This window comes from Plodia interpunctella, chromosome 17 (genome assembly GCF_027563975.2).
Source record: "Plodia interpunctella isolate USDA-ARS_2022_Savannah chromosome 17, ilPloInte3.2, whole genome shotgun sequence".
In the NCBI taxonomy this organism is placed as follows: domain Eukaryota; kingdom Metazoa; phylum Arthropoda; class Insecta; order Lepidoptera; family Pyralidae; genus Plodia; species Plodia interpunctella.
The window spans coordinates 8,793,883-8,820,897 of record NC_071310.1 but is presented as its reverse complement, the minus strand read 5'-3'; the positions used below and the strand labels follow the sequence as shown (position 1 = coordinate 8,820,897).

Here is a 27,015-nt window from a genome sequence, read left to right as displayed (position 1 = left end):
AGATGTAGGATATGCGTAATGCCGGCTCCACACTGTCGTCGAACAGTGCGCCAAACTTTTTACTGATAAAAAAAATATACACAAAATATTATATTTAAAAAATGGCCCTTTTGGCACAACTGGGACCAACACTGTTCGAATGAGTTTCTTTCGGCATTTCTTCTCGGCAGTGGTCGTTCCGAAATGCTAATAGTTTGCAGCTTTGATAAATATCAGTTAATTTAGAATATGTCGTCAAAAAGTGCCTGTGAAGGCCTAATTTCTGAATAAACAAAAATAAATAGATTTTGATTTGAATTTGCCGGATTCGGTATACATTGCTGGTTTTTTATTGCGGAAAATAAAAGTACTCATACTAAACAATTTTTACGCATTCGCGTCCGCATGTGAGTTTGTTTGTTACCTCTTCACGCTCTATCTACTCAACTAATCTTGCATACATGTAGTTTGAAGTATGGAGAAGGACATATAGTACCTTTCATACCGGAAAATTAAAAAGGGGGAAGCCGCGGGAATCACATAGTTAAGTAATATTAAATTAATAATTCTCTATAAGTGAATACACTATTCTTTTGAGAAATATATTGTTTGAACGTATAAACTAGAGCTATATTGTCGAGCCATAGCCGCCTATGATCAATATAATATAATTTAAATCTCTTTTTTGTTTATTTGTACTAACCCCAGCTTAACTACCTATATTGTTTAAATAAAATTTACCCCAGCCTAACTACCTATATTGTTTAAATTAAATTTACCCCAGCCTAACTACCTATATTGTTTAAATTAAATTTACCCCAGCCTAACTACCTATATTGTTTAAATAAAATTTACCCCAGCCTAAGTACCTAGCTACCTATATTGTTTAAATAAAATTTACCCCAGCCTAAGTACCTAGCTACCTATATTGTTTAAATAAAATTTATCCCAGCCTGAGTACCTAGCTACCTATATTGTTTAAATAAAATTTACCCCAGCCTGAGTACCTAGCTACCTATATTGTTTAAATAAAATTTATTCTGAAATAAAGTTATTTATTATTAGGTATTATAAATAAAATGTTGTCTCCTTGTCTCGAATTTAGAGATGCATGGATGTAAATTAGGGGTGACTTTTGTCAGCAGACAAGAAAAAAATTCCTCGCGAGTCTCGAGAGGAGGGAGTCGAGTGGTTGAACGTGACCGTCGAGACTCAAAATCCAACTTCTAATTGTCTACGTCATAATTTTCACTTTTAGCAATTATATTTAATCTTTAATATATGGATATGCATAATATTTTTGCCTAAATCAGGCATGTTTGCTTAATAAAGAGTTGTATTTTTTTTTAACCTGTCCCATCCCACTGCTGGACAAAGGTCTTATCCTACTATAATGTCATAAATGCGAAAGTTTGTGAAGCAAAATCTTCTGGACCGATTGTTATGAAATTTGGTACACGGGTAGAATAAAACCTGGAATAACACATAACTTCTTTTTATCCCGAAATTCCGACGGGAGCAAAGCCCCGGGGCGCAGCTAGATATATTTATATTATACATTTCAAATTTTTGTTTTGTTTTCGTTAATTTTTTCAAAAAAAAAATTAAATTCAAAATTACATGATTTTAACACAAAGTCCTCGTGTCGTATAATGTGGCCAAATATCTTCTATTCCCAATTCTTTGAGTAACGTTGTTTTCTCTTCAATTTTATCTAGTACTTACTTCTTAAACTTCATAATAACTATTATTATAAAAATTACTTTGTGTTACCAGCAACAAAAATTATCTTCCGACCGTAACTTCCCGACAATTTGTCACAATCGCATTGGCACAAATTCCGGCCGGTCGCCATGGCAGCCCGCAATAAAACTCACGTTTCACGCGATCAGAGAAATCTCCCCTAGCTAAGGCTTGCCATTCATTATACGTCACTAAGTTTCATGAGATACGTCATTTAGATCGACAACTGTGACATGGAGAAAATCGTGACATGACTTCTGCGATTTTATCAAGAGAAAAGAAGAGACTTTTTATCTTTATCAAGAGAGAATTTTCGCCACAAGTGAGATCTTATTGCATTCAACAAAAAATCATGAGTGCTGTCAATCTTTGAGTTCCCTCTGTTGGAAGCCGATACTGGGTGCACCATCGTGATATGCATAATAATGAATTTTAATTAAAGAAGTGGAAAATTTAAATTCGGTAGAATAAACAGAATTAGATAGGTGAAATTTAACTTATATTGGGACTGGTGAAACAAAATAAGAGCTTGTAAAATGATTCCGAATCCATTCTTGTCATTCGTTTTGTTGATAACGTGAAACACAACATACTAACCATCTAAGTATAAGTACTTAAAAATATTAAGTAAAAAAACAGAAACTATGTAAACCTAGTTTTATAAAAAAATCACTGCATTGCCACCAAATATGTATAGAGTTGCAAAGTGAATGGACGTCTTTAAGTCGCAAATTATCGCAGGTAGCCCCCCCAACCGGTATTTATTTGTAAAATGATCGGCAAATAAAGCTTCTGGAAGCTCCCCTAGGGGCAAATACGGGGAACTCGTTCGGGGCACGGGGCAAGGCGAACAAAACTTCGCCTTTACTTGCATACATCCTTAGATATAATGTGGGTTTACACCGCTTATATCTTCGCTTGTTCTCAGTCACATTAAATAAAATATATTAGGACAAATCACACAGATTGAGCTAGCCCCAAAGTAAGTTCGAGACTTGTGTTATGGGATATTAACTCAACGATACTATATTTTATAACAAATACATATATAACATCCAAGAACCGGGCCGATCAGAAAAAGATGATTGTCCATCATGACCCGACCGGGGATCGAACCCGGGACCTCTCGTTTCAGAGGCAAGCAGTTTATCACTGCTATATGCTATATTTTATCTCAAAACTCCCACGGGAACAAAGCCCCGGGCAACATTTAGTAGTAAATAAACTTATCGAGCTACTTACTTGAGCTTGCGTGAACAGGACTCTTCTTTTGCGTCTCTGGGCCAGGGGGAACTGCATGGGCTTCGCGTCAGGCCCCGCGCAGGCGGCCAGGCCCCCCATATTGTTTACGTGGCCCATCCCGCCGGAGGTGGAGGTCATTAACCTGGAAACTAAAGCAGCCGCTCAGGTGCGCACACGACTACACACTTATATCTACGACATCGTCCTCAGGATACATCATTTACTGCTGTACTGATTCCTCTCTATCTAGCATGAATCCTTGAAGATGCGGTGGTAGCCCAGGGGTGAAACCATTCGCAATTGATCGAAGGGTCCCAGATCCGAATCCTACTCGTGCCACATGAGTTTGTATACCAATCTGACTCACGTATAGCAGTTTCAATGAAGGGAAACAATCAAGAGGAAGCCTGCACATTGGTTGACAGTTTAGCTCAGTAGTGTGTATGCGACTACTTGCCACTAAATGCTGTAGGTAGTCGTGAAAGTCATGTGAATGCCTTAGGGGACTGGAATATAGTCGGTCGACAATATTAGATATCACTTGATAAGAAAAGAAGATGCTCGCGTGTTCCAGATTTCATTCTCGATCCGAGAGAGAAGGAAAAACAATAAATACACAACAAAACTCTTATCATTATCTTTTTTCTTTTTATTGACTTAAATAGGCAGCTTGTATTCTACAAACAAATGGAAATATAGTAGATTCTTATTATTGTAGTCGAACGAGAACAAACCTGATTACGGCAGGCATTATAGGCATTATTTAACTGCCCTTAAATTCGAAATGCATTTTCCTTTAACTTTGCAGACGATGATTAATCAAACCGAAATAAATCTACACATTTATACGTTTACTGCGAACCGTAACGGCATATGTATCTTGACTGAACACACAGACATACAAACAGACAGACTTGAAACTCAAACGGCAGCAATATCCCACACATTACGCGGCGGCGCTCGCCGCTCATTCTATTTACACAACACTCAACGAAAAGGGGCTTTCAATAAAATATTACTCCCCATTCTGTCTGCCATTGTGTGTGCCTGTGCCTGTGTTTCGGACTTATTATTCTGTTTCGCTGAGGCATCAGAAAAACTGCGCGATTGAATATCGAGGTTACAGAATTGACACGCGATAGCGGCGTGCAGCAATCACTGCCTTTCAAATGCTAAATGCTCAATAATGTATCAAATATCTTAAAGAGCATAAATAGTAATAAATATTGTTACAAATAGATACGGATTATTTGACTGTGAAAAAGCACAAAAAAATTAAAAAAAAAATCTTAAGATTACAATAATTACGAAACATACGTGTAGATGTGGATGTGGTGTACATTGTGATGTCAAAATGGTCACTATGATTTGTAGCGTTGTTAAATATTATTACATTTAGAATATGACGTAAAAAAGTGCCTGTGAATGTTTAATTTCTGAATAAATGATTTGATTTTGTTTAAAACGCTGTTGCTTTTGTTTAAAACGTTGAAAACGCTGATTTCCCTCTAAGAATTGGTGATCTGAACACTTAATGGGAGCAGCGTTCGTTGAACAACGTTATTTGAGCCTAATTAAACTTGTTCTACGACTTCTGATCAAATGCATTTACGTATATTTTTGTAGTTGCCCGTTGCAGATTCGCAAATATGGAACGTCTAAGAAGCAAACGTCAGCTATCATCTCCAAGTTACATGTAGGTATTTGTCTCTCAAATTAAATATCGCCACAGGCTTGAAGCTGAATCGTACTTACTAGCAATATAGCATAACGTAGAATGTTGCGAATCCATAGGAAACTAGACAACTTCTAGAGCAAGGTAGGTACTACCGAACCTGATGAAAAGATTGTAACTATACTTCTGTATCATTTCTATGTTGTAATTTAACAAAATTCTTTTGAAAGGGCAGACATTTTGTTATCGGGAGATCTCAGTGAGTTTTTAATTGAAAAGTTGTGCTATTTTACTTGCGTTTCAATGGCGGCCGTGCGCGGGCGTCGTTTGTTGAAATCAAACCGTTTAATGATACGTAAATAGATGTTTATGTTCATTATATTGTGTTTAGTCCGGTGTTTGGGTTTATTGGCGGTTTTTTGAATGAACATGCGGATTTTGTAGTTACATTATTTATAGATAACATAAAAATATAAGCTGGTTATTCTACCATTTAGATAATTTAATGTTTGATACCATTTTGGTGATTTTTGTTTCAAGAGTTCGATGACTGTCATCCACCAAACAACTCTGTGTTGTTTGTTACATATCGCCGTGCTTTTTATTTAACCAATCTTCTTGAATTTTCGCATACATATAGCCAAAAGTACGGACAAGGACATATACGAATAATACCGAAAAAAAGAACTGATGCCGCACGAAACTCACGCGCGAAGCCGCCGGCGAAAATTTTACTTTATAGAAAAGTTTACAAGTATTGTTATTAAGTTTTTAATTGTATAACAAACGGAGATAACGGAGAGATTTTATATCTATCTCTATTAATTTGGAGATTTTATATCTACCTATCCTCTGTTTCTTACAAAATTATATGAAAATTTCTAAGAATAAATTCTCGGTGGCCCGTCCAATTCTGTCTTGTCATGTCCGGGTGAGATGTGACGAAGGTACGCATATATTTTGACAACAAACAGCCGGTAATTGAACCCACTGACCAGGGGCTGGGGTGTCTCCCGCTCAACACATAGGGCTCTGATAGACGATATAGGATTTTTATATAAATTTTGGAGAATCGTCTTTTCATTCTCGTGTGACATTTCTGTATTTGACGCCTCGAAACCCGAGGTCTCTTTAGTTTTACAGATTCAGCCGCGATTTCACGGCCGATAGGCTTGTCTGACGTCAACCCTCTTTAGGGATGTTATTGTTGTCTGTTAGCCTTGTTATTCCATGTGACTGGTACCTACGGTATAGACTGGAGGATATTGGAGATCTATTCTAAAGTAGCTTCACCGATGTTCAAAAAAATTTTATTGCTAACTAGATGTTTCCCGAGGCTTCGCTCCCGTGCGACTTTTGAGATATAATATAGCCTGTACCATTCTAATAGTGAAAGAATCTTTGAAATCGGTTAGATAGTTTCGGAGATTACCCACCTCAAACATACAAACTCACAAACGCTTACCTCTTTATAATAATAGTATAGATAAACCTATGGGCAATGAAATTTTAATATTTCTATTATTTATTTATTTGATTCATCTTTATTAGGAAATAGGTGTTGTAATCCTTTAAATCCTAAAATATCATTCCTAACCTTTTTTATTAGCTCGAAAATATAAAATTTGCCTCAAAACTGTTACATTACACACCAAAACCATTGAAATTCCGAACTTGCGAATTAATTTCCACATTTGAATTTAACTTTAGAACACTAATTACCGTTCGGCCAGCGTCACGCGCACTGGTCCCCTCCCCCCTGTGCCCCGCGTCCCGTCCCTCCGGCCCTCTGACCCTCTGCCAATTTCACGGCAATCGTCCGGTCATCAAACACACTCACTCTATCGTGGGTTCCCGTTTTCGTTACTTAGTTGACTCCCTAAAATTGCATTACGATGGGAAAAAGGTTTTTTTAGTACACCTTACGGTAATCCTTACATATTATAAAACAAGTCCTCTCCCGCTTCTATCTGTTTGTTCGCGATAATCTAAAAAATCACTGCATCAATTTTAATGCGGCTTTCACCAATAGATAATGTGATTCCTAAGGAATGTTTAAGTTTTTACCCGAACGTTTAAGCTTGAACGGGCCGCTAGTAGAACATAATATTGGACATACAATAAAATAATTTATATATCCGGTACTACCACAATGATGTAATTAAATTGAAATGAATTATTCAAAATAAATATTTAATATCTTTTACAAGATAGATGCACTAGTGCGATTATAATTTAAAATAATGTTTTATTTGTAATATTTTACATTTAGAAAACAATAGATAGGTGCGTGTACTTTGAACATGCACCAGCACAATTATACCATACCCTCTCCTTTTCCAATAAAGTCCTAAAAGTGAACCGAACTGGGTGTAAACTGATGGGGGTAGAGGGAGCAGCGCTGAGGGTCGGGTGGGGTTAAGTGACCGTTGATTTGTGTAATGACTTCTATGTATATGTGCTTATTGGCTGCGGTCACGTTTTCTTCTTTACGGGCAGGACAGAGCTACATTCGCTCGAGATTTCTAATTTATATAGGGCTAACTGGCTAATTAAAAGTATCCCTCTATGTGGTATTCCATATTATATTCTACCTATGTACGTAACGATATATTTATATTATAAATATGTATTTATGTGAAAAACATTGCAATCATACAATACAGTAGGCAGAAAATTGAAAAAAAAAAGTATGTTCTATATAAAATATATATATTTAAGACCATTGTAATAATTCATTCATATCCATTTAAAAGCATTAAAGAAGCGGTGGTGGTGTAATGGTTAAGACGCCCGCCTGTAGATCGAAAGGTCCCAGGTTCGAATCCTACTCGAGCCACATGAGTTTCTTTACCAATCTGACTCATCTATAGTAGTTTTCATCGACCACCACTTGCTTCCAGTGAAGGAAAACATCGTGAGGAAACCTGCACACTGGTTGATTATTAACTTGTGTGTTAAAATGAGAAGGCAATGGCAAACCACTCCATTACTCCGTGTATTTCATTCCACGTAATGACCACGAACCTCAGCCATGAGGAATACGACTATGAAGAGATTTAAAAGCATAATTATAAAAAAATATAATTTTAAACAATTTTTAATGAGAAGTCATCAGCATAAATGCAATATTTAAGATGGCTGGCGAACAAACATAGCTTTTTCGCTTAGATATTAATCGTGACGTCACGTTAGAATATCATATTGTACGGAGCGTTTCGAGTCCAAAAATGTGTGATTTTATTTTTGTCATACCTTTGAAAGTTTGTCACAGGTGTTTCTAATTATATAAGGGCCTTCGAATAGTCATCAAAATACAAAAGTTGTTATACAATTCACAATTTTCCTGAAGGTAGATTATATAAAAAATTGCGATAAAAAAACTCTGGTCTTTAAATATAATAAAAACAAAATAAAAAAGCCTCTATTTGTCCTAAATAAAGAGTTATATTATATACAATTATATTACTATTAAATAATTTAATAATCAATAAAATATAATAATAATAATAATATAATATATCAGGACAAATCACACAGATTGAGCTAGCCCCAAAGTAAGTTCGAGACTTGTGTTATGGGATACTAACTCAACGATACTATATTTTATAATAAATACATATATAGATATATATCCAAGACCCGGGTCAATCAGAAAAAGATCATTTTCCATCATGACCCGACCGGGGATCGGACCCGGGACCTCTCGGTTCACTGGCAAGAACTTTACTTTTAAAATTACATTTAAAATAATTATTGAATGGTTCGAATTTACTTGTTAATGGTTAAACTTCAATACAAATTTAATCAAATCAAATTATCCAATAACATAACAAGAGATTCCTCCAATTTTCTCCACATCTCTAATCGGTAGCTTTTTTTTTTTCAATTTATTCAAAATCGCTTCAACGGTTTAGCTGTGAAAGTGTAACAGACATACTTTAGCATTATAATATTTAATATGAATACGATTAACAGTAAATTTTTCCGTATTTATTTCGATTTGGTTTGCACTTGTGTGTGTTCAGTAAACTATTAACTGTTTACTTTATGCTGTAATAATTGCTAGAATGTGTTGATTGAAAATAAAAAATCTCGACACGGCTGTGTAAACATTTCATTTGCAACTGCCAACCAATAAATTATTTGAGTACGCAACGCAATCATAGAACAAACTAACCGATGCCCGCGACTTCGTTCGCCTGGCTGACCAATTTTTTGGTACCTTTTTTATTTTCTAATTTAATTGTACAGATACAGATGTCAAGCGATACATAGAACAAATTATACCTAGGTATATTTATATGAAAGAATGACGGAACTTGACAATAGATGTCGGTAAATAGCCGTAAAAGACATGTCAGATGCCTTTTGGTGACTTGAATCAAATCTGACGTCAGTATTAGCAATAACACACTCGTAAAGAAGAAGAAAACTTGATCCCGTAAAAAACATTACTTGGTAAAAAACAACAAGTCTCGCGACGCAGTTAAAAAGTTTTATGGTCAAATTCAAATTCAAAATTCTTTATTCAATTCAGGATGATATACATCACTTATTGACGTCAAAGTAATACAAAGTCGTTTATTAATTTATTCAGTCCCTACTTAAGCGACTCTCTGTGTTAAGTTGTTACGTAAGTAGCTAACCTAACAATATCCTATATATATATATATATATATATATATATATATATATATATATATATATATATATATATATTATGTTTAAATACATAAATAAATTTACTCGGCCATCGCATCCGGGTCTTCGCTCCCGTGTGTTTCGGGATAAATAATGCGTGAAGAGTAACAAAACAAACTTAATTTCTTAATTTATAATTTTAATTGGGATAGTAGGGATTAAATTGTTTGGTGCGATTAGAAACCGAATCCGCCAAAAGTTTAACAATTTCGACCACAGTGTAAAGAAAATCGACCATTGTCAAACGCATATACGAGTATATTACTTAAATTCTCTTTCAAATTTCACTTTCTCGTCGACGTATGGCTGTTGCTGAGTACAGTCCATTAGTCGTTCGTCAATATTTGGCGGGCGCACGGTAGCGACCGGTCACGTACTGGTACGACTACATAATGTGACATCGCTAATAACAAGTGATTAATATGGAGCTCCTTGAAACTATTGATCTTTGAGGTTATGTGGAAAGAAAAGACAAATTAGGAATTTTAATGACTGTTTCCTTAATTTATTTCATATTATTATTAACTAGTAAGTAGTTGTTTAATTATTAAATCATTTTTCAGATTCTTCTCACATTGACTTGGTCGGGACTAGAACCCGGGACCTCCGGGATGAAGCAGTCTATGTTGACCATTGGCCACAAAGAGAGGTCGTCAAATTAATTATGGCAGAAAGACAAGATTAACATTCTCATGTTAAAAAACGCAGATGGCGTTTCAGATATTCCCATCTCGTCTCAGCTCCCGATCAACACGAGACGCATCATTCGGACATTGTTTTTTTTCGGTTGAGAGGGGAGTGATCGTAACACAATACGGCTATTATGCCCAATGTTTATTCACGCACAATTTGCGAACGTTTATTTTGCGCTGGCAACACCCGACTCTAGTCTATGGGGAGAGAAACGCTTAGCAACGCTCATTGTCATTTCTAATGCGATTAATATGAATTGTTATTAATGTGGATTATTGAAAACTTTCATGCTTTAAATCATTATGTAGTGTCTCTGCCAGTTTAGCATTTTCCTATCTGGAAAAATTTCAAAAAGTTTAATTTTTCTTATATCAAAATTGGTATTTAAAATTAAGTTTTTTGTTTTCTTTTTAAGATGACATTTTTGCACATGCGTCTACAGCAATGTGGATTATTGACTTATTGTTTATGTAGTGTTTAAAAAGGATTAACAATATACTTCAATAAAATATAATACTAGTGTTCACAATAACGCACTCGACTAAATAAAAAGATAGCTTTAAAAAGTAATTCCTTGTAACTTACATTACTAATTAATTCTTCTTACGTATTAAAAACAAATAATTGCATAAAATGTACCAAAACGAACCGAGAGATGAAATAGCAAATATTCCACCGCTATTTCCCTCAGTGTTGCCACATTAAAGAAAGATAAACGGCGCGCGTCTGCCGCTGACGCGTCCACTCGCCGCATTAGCCTCGCCTACATGGAAACTAAGTGTGTCACACACTTATTTTTTCCCCGTGGCAGTTTTAATTCCAAGCTGACCGTGTGCGAGTGGATTTGACGCCGTTTGATGTATGGCAACAGTAGACGCCAGGTATCGTTTTTAAGTGATTACCGCAATTTTAAAACAAAGATACTAAAATCTTGTTTAGGTACAATTTTTTATTAAAAAAGAAACCCTGAAAAATTACAAAAGTCGACATGTAGTCGTATTTTTTGCTTTCAAAATAATTTCCTTGTTTAAAATGTGTAAATGTCTAAAACATTTTTTCAATGGTCTGCCCGTCGTGCTTTCATTCAGACTGAACATAGTTTGCGAGCTGCGAACAAACTGTTTCTAGTCTGTGGTATCATTGCGTTTAAATTCAGAAATTGTTTTAATGAAACCCATTTTCATATTAAATTATAAAGTTAAATGCTGGCAACTTTTATAATAAATAAATTTGTTCTTATCAATTAAAAACATATGTTTAATATATGTATAACTATACTATAGATACCTACAATTAAAATATTAACTCAAAATTAATATTAGCTCACTAACTATTATTGAACTAAGTTGTATTTGACAAAGAGTTTCTTTCCATCTCTTGTACCTAAAGTAATAAAGTATAAACGTCGTGCTTTTCCGGGTTTAGTTTCTAAATAAACAATTTCACTAATAACTAAATGAATTGAAATAATTTTAAAAGTAACAATACTCATGTTCGAAGAACCTTATATTTATCTTTCAAGATTCGAAGGTGTGACTCGATGACACTTTTGAAGCAGCAACATCGAGTGGAGAACGTATTTGTCCATATTTCACCTTGAATCGAATTACCATAGAGTAAAATAATTTTAGTTGCCGCGGGCTAGGCTCCGGACTGCATCGACCTCATATTATTTGCGGACGTGAGGCCTTATGTTTACACAGTGAAGTCTCTAGTGGTGGACAAACATAGGGCTGATCGAATGGAATTGCTTATTTTGTCTCTGCCTACATGGCTGCCTTGTACAGGTACGGGATCGAATGGCGTGCCGCAGGGTAGCACTCTGAGTCCACTTTTTCTAATAACATTTCTTTATTTTTTGTAGTGGCATAACAATTTGGTGGACAGTGCGTGTTTTTTGTGTTCTACACTACTCAGTTAGGGTTTACCGTTGTAATCTCTGCTTTATGATGCTTCTGGGCGGAAACGAGTTGGTTTTTTGTTTAAGCGTTTAATCATCTGTGAATCTTGTACTTTTCGGAGCAATGGATACATTCATGTACCGTTGTTTATAGAACAGAGTCCATTTTTACTGTTATTGTATTGTTGGATTTATGTTGCATGTTCTTTCATAATGTCCTCCAATTACAATATTTTAACTTATTCACTCAAACAATACTTGTATTACCTAGATGTTTTAATGGGACGTATTAATGCTTAATTACATTTTTTATTCAAAAATCAATGGTCCAGTCCTGGTTCTGTTCTGAGATCAACTCATCAAAATATCAGAGATTTGTTTGACCTACCTATTTAGAGATATTTAATCAGAATTCATATAATTACAGCACTTTCTAACGGTACTGGCCGATTTCCCGCCTAATTAGAAACAGATTAGCCGCCATCTTGTTATGACCCACCATGGACAAGTTATTATTGTTTGTCCACCGCTGTTTGGACTTTCTCCGAGACTACCGGGTTTTCCATATAACTGGGATTGGATTTCTGAGTGTATTGTCTTTGGTAGCATTGTCTATGTCTACGGGAGCGGTGTCGGGTGGCGGAAGGTCAGTTTGAAGGGTTCTTTCGAAATTAGTTTTGAACTGTGCTGTAATTGACTTGCCGATCAATGTTTTACTGGAATGCCTAAAAATTATGAATAAAATTGTATTAATTTCTCCACGGGGTTTGCATAAAACCTTTATTACATTTCGTAACGTATAGCAATTAATAACACAAAAGGTAGCTAAAAATCTATATAGAAAAGCTATAAAAATAACTAGTTGACGTGTCGCCAATTTGTATCAGTGCGCCACACATTTACCTCACGGAAACAATCCTATTATTGTTATTTATAGCATAACTATATTTAGCATGTTCCAACTTTTAATTATTTGTACGTGTCTCAGTTAAACTTAAGCAAATAAACTTCTAATCTACCTAGTTAGAAACGGCTAACTAGTTATTAATTTTAGCTTACCTTTGATGAGCTTCAAGTTAATTACTGAAAGCATAGTTTTTGTCAAAATATAAAATTTATTCAGAGACTTTTAAATCTTCACAGGCGCACTGTGAAAATTTGCATCGAATTTCTATAATATTCATTTATGATATATATATATATATATATATATATGTTCTCAAAGCTATAAACTTCAGAAATTAATGATACTTACGCTTAAAAGGATTAGAGATTGAATTAACAAAATTTTAAAGGCACACTTGTTTATTAATTTTAATAGGAATATATGATAAGTATCATTGTTAAATGGGTATGCTTGTTATTTATAGTTAGTGTGGAATTAATTTTAAAAAGTCACTTTACAACGATTTTGAACCTGTGTGTGTGTTGGTTTTTAATTTTGTGTGATAGATATAGCAAACCGAATTCAAGATATTATATAGGCAACGACTTTCATTATAGGTAATGTTAATCCCAACTATTATTATAGATGCGAAAGTAAGTTTGTTTGTTTGCATTATCTACTGGACCGATTGTTATGAAATTTGGCACACGAGCACGAAAATAACCTGGAATAACACATAGAGTACTTTTTATCCCGAATAAATGAAGAGAATTTTAAAAATATATAAAATCTTGGGATTAATACTATTTAATTTGTTCAGTCTCGCTCATTTTATATTCTATGTTGATGTCGGCTTTGTGGATAAAAAAATAAGTAGCGTAATTCTGTGGCACCATATCTATGTCCTTCGCCTTCTTCCTTACCGTTTCCTATCATTTTATTTATTCAACACTAGCGGCCCGTCCTGGCTTCGCCCGGGTACTATCTACTAAAAAAAAGCCCGCATCAAAATCCGTTGCGTAGTTTTAAAGATCTAAGCATACATAGGGACAGACAGCGGGAAGCGACTTTGTTTTATTCTATGTATAGTGATGTAAGGCGGACTTAAAACCTAAGGCTTTGTCAAACGAAGCAGGAGAGAGAAAATAACATTACACTTTGTTTAACCTACCTCTATGTCCACCGAATGAAAATAAAAAAATGCCCTAACATATTTGAAATACCTACCTACTCTGGTTACTAAGACGGAGCGACGTTCACGGCGCACGTTTTATTTTAAAATCCGTGGACTAATGTGTTTGACTGTTTGTATGTTTGCTCAACTTTGCTCGGGAATGACAGGACGGCAGTACGAGACTACGTTATTGTTTATTGTTTTACTTGAGATGGTAGTGAAGAATACTATAGGAAATTCTTGTTTCTTCTTGATGATAGATTTGTACTTAATACTTTACAAAGTGTGCACAAGTTTCAAATTTTATTAGTCAAGTTACCTTTTCTACGAGTCAGACTTGCGCATCTAGGTCCCTTACCAGATAATATGTACCTACGTATGCTCAGTTGAAATTATTTATTTATTTATTTATTTATTCATACAACTACCATTACAGGTATACACCTAATGTGATAGTGCAGACTTATATACTATTAATTACAACAAATGACAAATAAAGTGACTCTTGTGAATGACAAATAAAGTGACTCGCTCATGGACCATATAATAGTTTTAACACCTCGCGTAAAAGCCATTTTGGCCAGCAGATTAGTCCTCGCGGCGGCACCACCAGCTGCGGCGGTCTTCTCCTCCTTTATATAATTAATTACCAATTGGCACTACAATGTTTTTTTCTTTAAATGTTTATATTAATTTCTTGAGAATTTCCGTAATACTAGGACAACGGAGTAGCCAGATTTTTATTTGACCCATAAACTGTAACAAAAATAAAACTGACAACGAAGCGATCCTACAACGGAACCCTTTTCTTTTAGAGATACAGAACCCTAAAAAACACTAAAACTAATTCAGATTGTTACATATTACTGTCAATTAGCCGCCAAGTGTCGAGATTGGCTGTGAGTGAAACACGATCAGCCATTCATTTGATTTGCAGAAGATCGGGTTCCCGTCACTAATGGCGCCTCACGCAAAAAATGTTATTGATACCATCTCATTGAGCAAATTCCGCGTTTTGGGGAGTGCAAGGCATTTTGGATAATATTTTTGATTTTACGTAATAAAATAAAATATTTTTATTGGGTAACAAATTGATACCTCGTTGATGCTGTCAGATTTTATTCAAGTCGCTTAAAGGTATCTGACATGACATTTACTTACGGCGTCTAGTGGTAGTCGCAAGTGATAGCATACACTCTATTAAAATCATATTATCTACTTACTACAAAGTAAGATCTTTAAATTTGTAGAACAGCAATTTAACTACTTACATAAAATATTTCTTTGCAATAATCCCTCAAACATAGCATACATATCTTTAACTAAATACAAAATGCGGCCAAATTACTTTTTTTTTTTTAAGTGAGTCATTGTGACACAACCGCAAATGTAATCGGGATTATCTCTTTTACAACAAATTACCTTCACATATAAGAAACGCAGATTCCCTAAAATGTTTTAAGTCAGAGTTGCGACAGATATTTTATCTTTATTATTTGTTTATCTCGCATCTAACTTTATAAATGTACTTATAACCTGTATAATGGTTTAACTTGCCTACAATAATTTAACCTACCTAGCACTAATAAAATTGAATATGGTGACATTGGTGACTGCTTTCTAGTTTAAGTACTTTATAATTAATTCTGTTCTCATGTAAGTGGATTTATTGTAATCTTTAATGAGAATAAATTCTTTAAACCTATACGACAGAGAGAGATGTCAGTATTTAGCTTCATTTTGTTCCGTAGGTACCTTTTTTTTTTCTTGATCTGCCATTGCGACCTACTTATTACAAGACAAGAATTGACATGCCAAAATAGACCGCGAATTTTCTGTAATTATCGATGGAGTAACTTTGGAATATGTTGTAGTTGATTAGTCTTAATAATACTAGATTCTATCTAAAATTGTATTTAATGGTAGAAATTGGTAGTAATTCTATCAGACTCACTGGCAAACCTGGGGTCGTTGGAGGCAGGGTACCAGCCTGCGCCGCGCATGTCACCGTAGTGTGGCAGGTCGGCGGGGGCGCAGCCGTAGCCCTGCACGGGGGCGCCCCCGTACAGGGGCACCGCGTACGGGTTGCCCGCCATCCCGCAGGACGGCCCTAAGGGCGAGTTGATGCTGCTGCCTGACGAGTTTGACCTGAAAGAAGGCTGCTGTTAAAAAGTGAACCGGAAAACTGGGGATTTTTTAAATCTCCTGTTTTCCATTTGGAAAAACAGAATCTAACTAGATTTGTTTCGCCTTCATCGAAGGTAAGTATATTAAGATCCGACCAGTAGAGTGGGTTGCCCTAGTCAATTTTGACGTTAACTTTAAGTTGCGCGCCGCCCCGCCGTCGTTTAGCTAAGATTGTGCAGATACCTACCTGCTTTGCGTTTTTCTGCGCTGTTTAAAGTTAACACCAAACTTGACTGATGCAATTGCAACGCGTCCTTAGTTATTAGTTAACTTACAATAGATTTACAAAATGACTTACATAATAAACATTTTAAAGCCAATTATAGTGGTCTTCATGAATGATTACAGTGTAAAAATTCAAATCTACCAGAACGTCAACAAAACATAAAAAATAGTCTGACCATTAAAAATGTTTAAAACAATTTCAAAATGGTGATTATCTTCTAATCGAATTATTTCAACAGTTTATCGTGGTTTAACACCAACGTGACCCAAATCTGCCACACACAAACTGCCACCGGCAACGACAGGCGCCAACCTTTCAAACAATACCAAGCTTATCTGCCTAATCCCTATTTACACAATTTAATCTTCTATCCCATCCCTATCACCCATCCACACCATCCGTTCGCAAAGAAATTTAGAGCTTAACTTATACAAAATAAGGATTAATTTATAACCTCCAAAAGGTGACGTGATAAAAGCCGCCATTACGATGTTTGAACTGACAAATTGAGTTTTGACAGGGCGGGAAATTTTGCGCGCGGTTTAGGTTAGGTCGTTTTAATTGGGTATAATTTGGTTTAATTCCCAGATGTTTTCTTTTCATTTCGAAGTTGTATTGTTAATTTAATTGGTTTTAGGTTAATTTAATTGTGTTGTTAACCATATATTGTTAACTAAGTTTTAATGTTGTCTTGTTGTTTAACGATGATGAGAATGTCATCATACTTTGACCAGGGAAGATTGTGTTTCATCAATCAATAATGCATGTGCATAATCTGTTAGTTGAATATTTTAGTTATACTTAGGTACCTATTAGAAGATTGCATATTTATCAACTGGAGCTTTATGAGTAGAAGCAGTAGCCAAATTTGTGCCTGACAAGATGACAATTGCAAAAATCAGCTCACTCATAAAAGACTGCATACCTAAGTTTCATTAAAATTTTGTCGATTTTATCTTCAGTCTTCATTTAAAAAACTTAATGAAAGAAATTAATAACATGCAGAAACAACAATATCCTTGTAGTACTTACATATTTAAGGAAAATCAAAGTTGAAACATGGAAATAGGAAAAAAAACTTAAAAATATAAATTAATTCAAACTTTTATCCTTATAGAATCAATGTTATGTCAATTTACGCAGATGTCGTGTCACTAGGCAAATTAAAAATACCCACAGTGTCGTCATCACCTACGCTTTACATACAGTGGCTCGTTTACATAAGCAGTAGTTATTTGTCTATGGTACACATGCTAAAAACCACATCAGCACGTCGTCAGATAATTTTCACACCCGGTTTGATGATAAAAAATGTCGAGGACCATTCAATATGCGGTGTGCGTTAAATTCAAGAGTTTTAGAGTGATTGCAAATTTTGTCATGCTTATATCGTCTAAGTAATTAAACTGAAATGACGTTACTATTTTTTTTTTTTGTAATTTTGCATACATATTGTGAAACGAACCTGCATTTTATGCCAATAAATATATTGATTGATTATGTATCCGTCGATATTCATACTATTAATGTGAAAGTGTGATTCTGATTGTGTCCTTCTTTTAGGACAAAACGTTCCATCGGGTATAGTATATTTCGATAGGTACCTACTTAAGTTTGTGTTTTGTTTGTTCCAGTCTTTTTCTAATTTTAATTTATTAATGAAGGCAAATTCAACTCCACATTTTTTATTTGTTATAGACGTTATAATATAGGTAAGTTATAAAGATCTTTATTTATGAAAATTATTAGAATGTCCAAAAATTTATTATGTCGTTTCTCGATATAAGAAATTCACAGCACAAAGTCCGGTCCTTCGGGAGGCTTATGGGCATGGTGAGTTCGAATCTTGTGTAGTAATTTCACGCGGGAAAAGTCGTTAGAAAAAAAACGCGTTGATTTTTTTTGCACTACAACGCTGCGGACTATGAAAGTGCTACGCATTCAGGCCTACGCCAATAGGTATTATTTAAATCTACTGATTGAACTTTTAAATTAAGTTTTTGCTTGTGTATGTCTATTTTTATATTTATTCCTTGCAATTATTCCATTTTTTTTTAAATAAATAAGTAGTATATTATGCAAGACTTTATATTAAACAAATAGAAAAATCCTAAATATTAATGAATATTCAATATTTTGATAATTATAGTGTACACCATAGGTTACAAAATACTTATACTTAGTAACTTTAACACTTGATATAACTACACAGAATACGCATAAATTGATAACTTAAAAAAACTTGTTCATGTTTAGAAATGTAAGTAAATATTTAGCTAACTATTAATTGGTTAAGTTAATCTTGTGTCTTTAAATAAAACTTGTTGAACTTAAAATAAAACTAAATAAACTCAAATTGAAAATTTAATCAATGCCTTTCAATCAATTTAGTTAGTATATTAATTTTCATTTTAAAAAAACTTTGGAGCCAATAATCTACAATGAGCTTAAAAAAATATTTATGTCATTTAAATATATTTAATATTATGTTAATAATGGATATAATACGTTTAAATTTGTATAGACTTTTATAAATAGAAAGGGGTAGGTACATATTTCGATTTATTTATCTATTAATTCTATTAATTTCTGAGCTTGTCTGGAACGTGTACGCCGATAATTGTACGCCCAAAAAGTTAAATTGTTAACCAAACTGCAATGTGAACAATTAAATTGTAATAAATAAAAATTTCAAATGGAATAATGTCTATGTAATAAAAAATAATAGAACAAATAGTAGGTACGTACTTATTAAGTCAACTTATTAAAAACTTATTAGGTCAAGTAACAAGTTTCATATCCTGGATTATTTTTTTGAAAAAAATCAGCAGAGACAGTAAAGTCCTGATGGGTTTATTTATAGGGTTTCATTTACTAAATGTTTATTGTTTTGAGAATTTAAATTTTAAAACGAAATCGTTTATTTTAAAATTTGCGAAGGCGTTTTATTAATTGAACTTCATGTTTTATTATTGATTAATCACTTGTGAATTATTAATAGCCGACAATAAATATGTAATACATACACGGGCATATACTCGTAAGTGTCAACAGGCATTGTCCCTGTCCTCAGCTCCGGGCACTCAACTCAGCGCCCGGCGTCGCGCAGGGCTCACACCTCGGTCCACTTTCTTTAACAACATCTGCTTAATTCAAATTATTCGCGCCCGGATCATGTAACTCGAGTATTATTCATAAACATCGCGATTAAAGAGGATTATATGTAAAGCATTCGAAAGCACATTCACATCGCACTTGACCGCCAATCACAACATACCTGCACAAACAATCGTCACCGAACTATATCCTTCGACTTCGCTCGAGCACTCTCGTGGCACTCGAAAAATCAGCGGGTGGAGGTCCCTCCCCCTATCGATCCACGCACCTGTAAGGCGAAGGCGGGTTGTTCGCCAGCTCCAGCTTGCGGTACTCCTCGATCGGGGACAGAATATCAGTCACAGAGAACGGCGTGGAATGCTGAAGCTGCAGCTGGGAGAGGTTCTGCTGCAGCAAGGCTGACTTTGGAGACAGGCTCATCGCCAGCTCCGCGGCGCTCAGTTCCGGCAGCGCCTCCGCCGGACACGGCGAGTAGCCGCCGCCCTCCGCGGACATCCGACCGGCCGGTACTCGACGCCACTCGACGGCTCAGCCTCTAGTGGCTCTCGGGACGAGAGTGGCGCCCGGAGCCCCCAAGCGGGTTACAGCCACTCGAGAGACTCCGCCCCTCGTCCGCGGCAGGCACCTATCACAAAACTCGCGCGTTCTCATTGGTTAATTCGCTTATAGTTGGGAGTTGTCGAAGCCGGCGACTCCGCAGGCGCCCCTGACAGTGAGCCGCGTGGAGGGGAGCTATCGCAAGCTCAGTCCGCTAATTTGCGCTCGTACTGTGCGACTGTCATTAAGGCATTCATTGTTTGTTACTCTGTGACAATTATCTATAATTTAGATACGCTATTAATTATTCTGCGGGTACTTGCCGTGTTGTTCTGTATGGCTTTGGAGTTTATTGTGTGAAATTTGTTAATGGTTTTTCTTATATTTGTGGTAGAATGAAGTGAACCTAAGTACTACGTTACTTGTTTGTACAAACATTACCTACCTACTATGTTAACTAATATCAATACATGTATTATTATATATATTATTATATATGTGCTTATGTTTCTGAATAAGTATAATTTCAAGAGGATGATGGATGACCCATCCACTTTCCGTAATGTTTTTTGAAACTATCTAAATATTCGTTATAGTTTTCGATCCTTTGGACAATTCTTCTAATTGTGTGTTGAGCTGGATTATATTTTCCTATTGCACGTAATTTTAAATCTGTCATAACTTCGAAAGTCTTAATTCAAATCAAATGTGGCAAAGCGCAATTTTAATCTACCTACATTATATGGCCATGCTAACTAATTGAGAAAGATTCTTGAAAAGATGGCTACGGTTTCATGCGTCATGTAAAACTGTATTTTTAAGAACCTTTTTTAAATTAACTATTAACTACTCCAAATAGAATTTAGAAACCTTTCGAAAAGCGTATATGTATCCATCAACCTCTAAATCTAGGTATTTTATAAACTATATTCAAAAATACACATTAATTTACACATAAGGTAAAGTACTTAGCTACTTTCAATAGGTACTTACTTATCTACTTACCATTTTATACCTTTTCATGTACTTTACTTAGTTAATCTTAAATCACAATTTTTAAAACGTAATCTAGTGTAAAATCTGCATTATTTGTATCAAAGTTAGGTACCAACTTACCTAGTATATATTTAGGTAGGCTTGTGGGCAAGGTGGACGATTCAGCTTTACGTTTCAGGAGGTAAGTATGTTAATAAAATCATTGCTTGAAAGCCTTTGACCCGTCGAACACAAGCGTAGTTCACGTAGGTGTTCCACGGTTAAGTTTTCGTTAGCCACGTTCACCTAGGTGTTACGCTATTCAATGTAATGCAACCAGATGTCATTAAGTACAACTGATTTTATTAATAATAGTGCCCAGGGTTCATATAACTGGGAAACCGCCGTAAATTGTTTATTGTTAGTACCTAATCTTTTGGATAATTATATATTTTGCTCAATAAGTAGTAGTTTGTTAAGATACATAGGTACAATCATAGATAAAATTAATATGTTTTTCTTTTATCTAGGTAGGAACAATACAATATATTTTTGAGTTCTTTATTGCACAAATTAGATACTGTGGGGATACAGATATGGCAAAACAAAAGATAGATCAGTAGTAACATTGAAGACAATTCACTGCATAAGCTATATTATCAGTGGATTCCTCCTGTCCACTCTTCTGACTTCTGTTTTTCCTGTCTTATCCGTCAAATATCGATTTTTTTTTTTAATTTATTTGACACAAACAGTCATAAATACAAATTAAACACATATGCAGTTTCTGAAAAATAGACCAAACAGTGTCGAGTATTATTATAATAACATTGCGTGTTATAAACTTCGTGAGATGGTAACAGATTATATATAGTGAATTATACAAAGAAAAGACAAATTTTCGATTTTAAATATATTTTATTTTTTAAAACTAATACCTACCAACTGCCATAACGTGACCAAAGGTAACTTTACAGTACATAAACACAGTACACATAATTTAAAAATATATTTACCTATTTATCACAGATAGCAGCAATAATCGTTACGTCCTCGGTGGCGCAGTGGTAAATATGAACCGTGAGGTCCCGGGTTCAATACCCGGTCGGGTCACGATAGAAAATGATATTTTTCTGATTGGCCCGGGTCTTGGATGTTTATCTATATATGTATTTGTTATAAAATTATAGTATCGTTGAGTTAGTATCCCATAACACAAGTCTCGAACTTAATTTGGGGCTAGCTCAATCTGTGTGATTTGTCCTAATATATTTATTTATAATAATATACCTAATGTGAAACGATAATTCTACTAAAGTACCCATCTATCTAATTATAGGTAGAAGTTATGACTCGTAAGACAGAGCGTGAGATTGTCCATTTTGGCCGTAGGTATAGTGTAAATAAGACTGAAAGAAAGCCTATGTATTAGACAAAATAGAATACTTGTATTATGAGGTATTTAGAGTTTAAGTACATATGTAATTTGTGAGCCAGTAAATAGTTTGTAGCTTGTGAGAAATACTTATTTAATATAAAAATTGATATAAAAATTGAAAAATAACTGTGAAGGTCTGATTTCTGAACAAATGATTTGAATTTGAATTCGAATTTAAATTTTAACAATCTATTTAATTTTACTTACTAATAATATACTACGTAAATGTGTTAGTTGGTCCTTCTTTCACGTCAAAACGGGGCATTGGATTGAGGAGATGTTTTGTGTGGAACTATGGAGTGTGCTGTGGAGAACTGGAGAATGGCTGGTAGATACTTTTTGCGGAGGTCATTGCCGTAACACTTATAACAATTTGTAAACACCATAGGTACTATCACATTTAAGCCACTAATATTAGGTATGTCTGTGGTTTATAAATGTTTTAAGTAGTTTGAAGGAAATTTATTCTTTTTTAATATAAATATTTGATTAATTTCATATAACTATTTGATGTTAAATTATGTTTTTAAACTCCTCATCTACCTAAATAACTGTTTGCGTTTGACTACTGTAAGTTTATGTTAATGTTAAGTTTAAATACTTTAGAGACCGCACCACATAGAAATCTCGCGGCAATGTCCGGCCAATTTGTTCAGTCGGCGACTGCAGCGCCGCGCCGCGTCAGTTCTTTCGTGATACAAATTCTAGTTAGCATTATAAAAGTCAACGATTTTATGTCGGTTAAACAAGTTTTTTTCTTAATGTCATTTTTGCCACAAGCGTGTAATGTCAACAGTGAGATCTTATGGTAAGTACTTATTTAACGCCTGACAATAACCCATGTCCGTGCTGTAAACCGTTCAGGAGTTCTCACGTTGGGTTCTGAGTGCATCATCACAATGCATTGTCATGAAAACTGAAGCGTTGTGGGAAATTTCAACTCTGTAGCTCAACTGGAAATCGGTGAAAAATAACTTGCAAGACAAACAAACATCGGGACAGAAATTAAATAAAAGCTTGTATATTAGATATAATATAATTAAGTAAGTATTTTCTTGCCAAATCTGTCTCCTACTCTCTCATTCTTGTATGTTTTATCTGTTCAAATTTGCAATAACATTGAATGCCGGCTTCACACTATCGCGGTACAGTTCGTCGAACTTGGCGGAATCGAAATAGGTACATTGGTGGTTTTTATTCTTCATAGTCGTATTCCTCATGGCTGAGGGTCGTGGTCATTACGTGGAATGAAACACACACAACAACTTTCTTGGCATTATTAATGTAGTGGTTTGCCATTACCTTCTCCATTTCACACACAAGTTAATAATAATCAACCAGTGTGCAAACCTGCACACTGGTTGATTATTATTAACTTGTTCCTCACGATGTTGTCCTTCATCGGAAGCAAGTGGTGGAAACTCATGAGTTTGTATACAAATCTGTGCCACATGTGGCACGAGTAGGATTCGAACCTGGGACCTTTCGATCCACAGGAGGGCGTTTTGACCATTACACCACCACCGCTTCCTCACCGTCACTCGGTTGGTGCCTAGTAAAATAGGGCATATTACGCAAAGCTCAGCGCAGATGGTTGTGTGAACACCTAAATTGTGTGTGAACACCGGTTTTTATTGCGGTTACTAAAAGCACTCGTAACTCATAATGCAAAATTATGCATTCACGTCGTCAGAGTTCGGCGTGAATACAAACTGTGCTAAATCATCCAAGCCCGACTCACCTTCATTGCTCTGTCCAAAGAATTAGTAGGTACTCCGTTGTACGAAGTACTTATTAAATCCATGGCTCTATCACACTGGTGTGAGTGACCGTGAGGAAACAAACAATAGAGAGTATTACTGTACATTTATCCCGCCAGAGTGCAGCACTGTATGTTATGTACACAAAAGCTTTGCCGCCTTTTGCTATGTCGATTAAAACGTTTACTTTAGAGTATCCAGCTTAGGAAGAAATTTGAAAGTATATAAAGCGGTAGGTACAAGTAAATACTAATATAACCATATAGTTCTTAAATGTATCAGGCTTAGGCTCCCGCTGGATATACGTATATTACTTTTATTAATCCTTTAATTATGTAAGCATTCGTTTGTGAAAGTATACAACAATGTAGCATATTCGGGTGCCCTTGGAAAAAATCGTTTTCCAAAAGATAAAAAACTTCAAAAACTATGGGATACGTCTCACGCTGTAAAATTTTCGAGCCAGTAAACGGTCAAAAACAAGCTCGGAACACTTCACACGTGAAGACTTATTAAAATATGGATTTCATACAGGTAAGATCTTCAGTCAAAATCAAGTTTATATCAGTTTATGACCACAGTTCACCAAATAATGCAGAACATAACCTAAAATAGTGTTATTATTTTCAGGATAATCCACTAAATCCTTCCTTTTTCCATTAAACTCGCACCACGATTGCGTAGAAGGTATTTTTGGTCGCTTTTAGCCTCCATTGGCAACGGTCGTGTACTTTAGTTGTACCAGTAGCGCCATCTGCGCTGAGCTTTGCGAAATATGCCCTATTTTACTAGGCATCCGAATACGGTGATAGTGTGGAGCCAGCATAAGATTATTTAGCTTGTAAAAACGATAGAATAGTATAGAATAAAAATAAATCAACGTTCTAAAGATACTTGTGTATTTCTTATTAATCTTTAAATTACATTATGTAATATCCAGATTTGTATAATTTCTTTGTTTCCAAGACTGAATGTAGTTTCATTTTCTTTGTTCTTATTGTTGTTTATGCCTGTCTACCATGAGAATACTAGTTATTTTGTATGTTTCTTTTTGAGTTTTAGTTTAAGATGTTGTAGCTAGCAATTCTAACTTAATTATAGTATTATGTGAATAGCGTTGTGGGCTACATTACTGTGTAAACTTTTAATGTAATATTGTTTATGCCTACAGTTTGTTTTGTAGCTGTTTGTTGTTCCGAATAAATAAAATAAAATACTTTAAAATCTGTACGTACCTACCAACTGTAAACCTGTGTAATTCAATAATAACAAGTTTATTTGTTAGACAAATTAAAAACCCCCATAATATTCATTTCGCTACAACTTTTGAACGGCTGAACCGATTTTCATGAAATATGGCTAAGAACACTCGGAATAAAATTATCTGTGACACAAAAAAAACTAAACGAAAATCGGTTCATCCGTTTGGGAACTACTTACGATGCCACAGACAACACAGATACACAGACAGACACGTTAAAGTTATAACACCCCTCTTTTTGCGTCGAGGGTTAAAAAATATAACAGAGAATGAGATGGAGAAGGACAGAAGACGATCTCCTTGGAGGGAGATGGAGAATATCCTTTGCCCAGCAGTGGGACACAATAAGAATGTCTCAAATCTATTGCATAAAAACTAAATTTAATTGTGTAATTTTGTAAAAAAAAAACAATATTTAAAAAAAACTTGTGCATTTTATAAAGGTAAAAATACAGTGTTCAAATAAAGGTGTGCGTTTTATTTTAAAACTAGTCTTTGCCCATGGCTTCGTCCGCGTTCATTTCTCTGCGAGCATTTCTCTGAAAGCGGAACAGATATGATTTTATGCTATGAAAAAAAATCTATATTATCATTCAATTTTTTTGCCTCGCATTATAGTGATTTGGGGCTTGATTATTGAAAAAACAGTTGCCTATATGATAGTCTTTAACTATATGCTCACCGAATTTCATCAAAATTGGTCAAGCGGTTTAGCCGTGAAAGCGGAACAAACAGACATACCTACTAACGCATTTATAATATTGTTAAGTAGGTACTAGCTTTTGCACGCGCTTCGCTCGCGTGAGTTATTCTGCGAAAGCGGAACTCAAACTTTTACCGGGGGGTAAAAATAAATTATAGTTAATTGGGGATAGTTTTTAAAAAAAAAACTACCCTGTGTTTGAACAGGGATATTTTTGCCTTAAACTATATGTATACCAAATTTCATCAAAATCGGTCCAGCGGTTTATCTGTGAAATCGGAAAAAACAGACTTTCGCATTTATACTATTTGTGTATGGAACAAGTAGGTAGATATAAGTATTTCCTGTAGGTAACTAGTAAGTACCTACCTAAGCAATACTTAAATTTAAATAAGGAGAAAAAATTCCGGACTCGACTGGAAATAACGGCCTTTTCATTTTTAACTTTCTGATATCTAGCAAAAATAAAAGATTTTTCTCACTGATTTATCATACCTTATTTTATAAGGTGTGCAAAACAGGTTACAGCCATTAGGGTAATTACACAAAACATACACACTCAATATATTAGAAACGTAAACAAAGAATATACAATATTAACAAGCAACAGATATTTATAACAAACAAACAACAAGAATACAAAACCTACATCCGAACTACTGCTCCGAACTATAAACGAAAGTCAGAGAGGCGACAGACAGGGACGTGGAAATCATTATAGCTGTATGATCATTGCTAGTTTGTATGAGAGCTGCTTTGATTGAACTAGGTATGATGCTAGGTCCACGCTGTCGCCGAACACAGACACATGCTTA

General features: G+C 35.0%; 1 protein-coding gene across 2 annotated transcripts in view; it reads right to left on the bottom strand.

Moving 5' to 3' along the window:
• LOC128677160 (homeobox protein Nkx-2.1-like) overlaps nucleotides 1–20,065 on the bottom strand; it is a 40,625-nt gene extending 20,560 nt beyond the window's left edge. Inside the window, exons 1-3 of one of the 2 annotated variants that reach the window (XM_053757815.2) lie at nucleotides 19,795–20,065; nucleotides 15,951–16,144; nucleotides 2,965–3,113 (exon numbers count right to left, since the gene is read on the bottom strand). In XM_053757815.2, coding sequence (XP_053613790.1) covers nucleotides 2,965–3,113; nucleotides 15,951–16,144; nucleotides 19,795–20,021 — 570 coding nt within the window. In that variant the 5' untranslated portion in view covers nucleotides 20,022–20,065. Of the gene's footprint in view, nucleotides 1–2,964; nucleotides 3,114–15,950; nucleotides 16,145–19,435; nucleotides 19,676–19,794 lie in introns of those variants that run through there. The other variant, XM_053757817.2, reaches the window with a different exon arrangement.
• Between the last annotated feature and the right edge of the window lie 6,950 nt (nucleotides 20,066–27,015).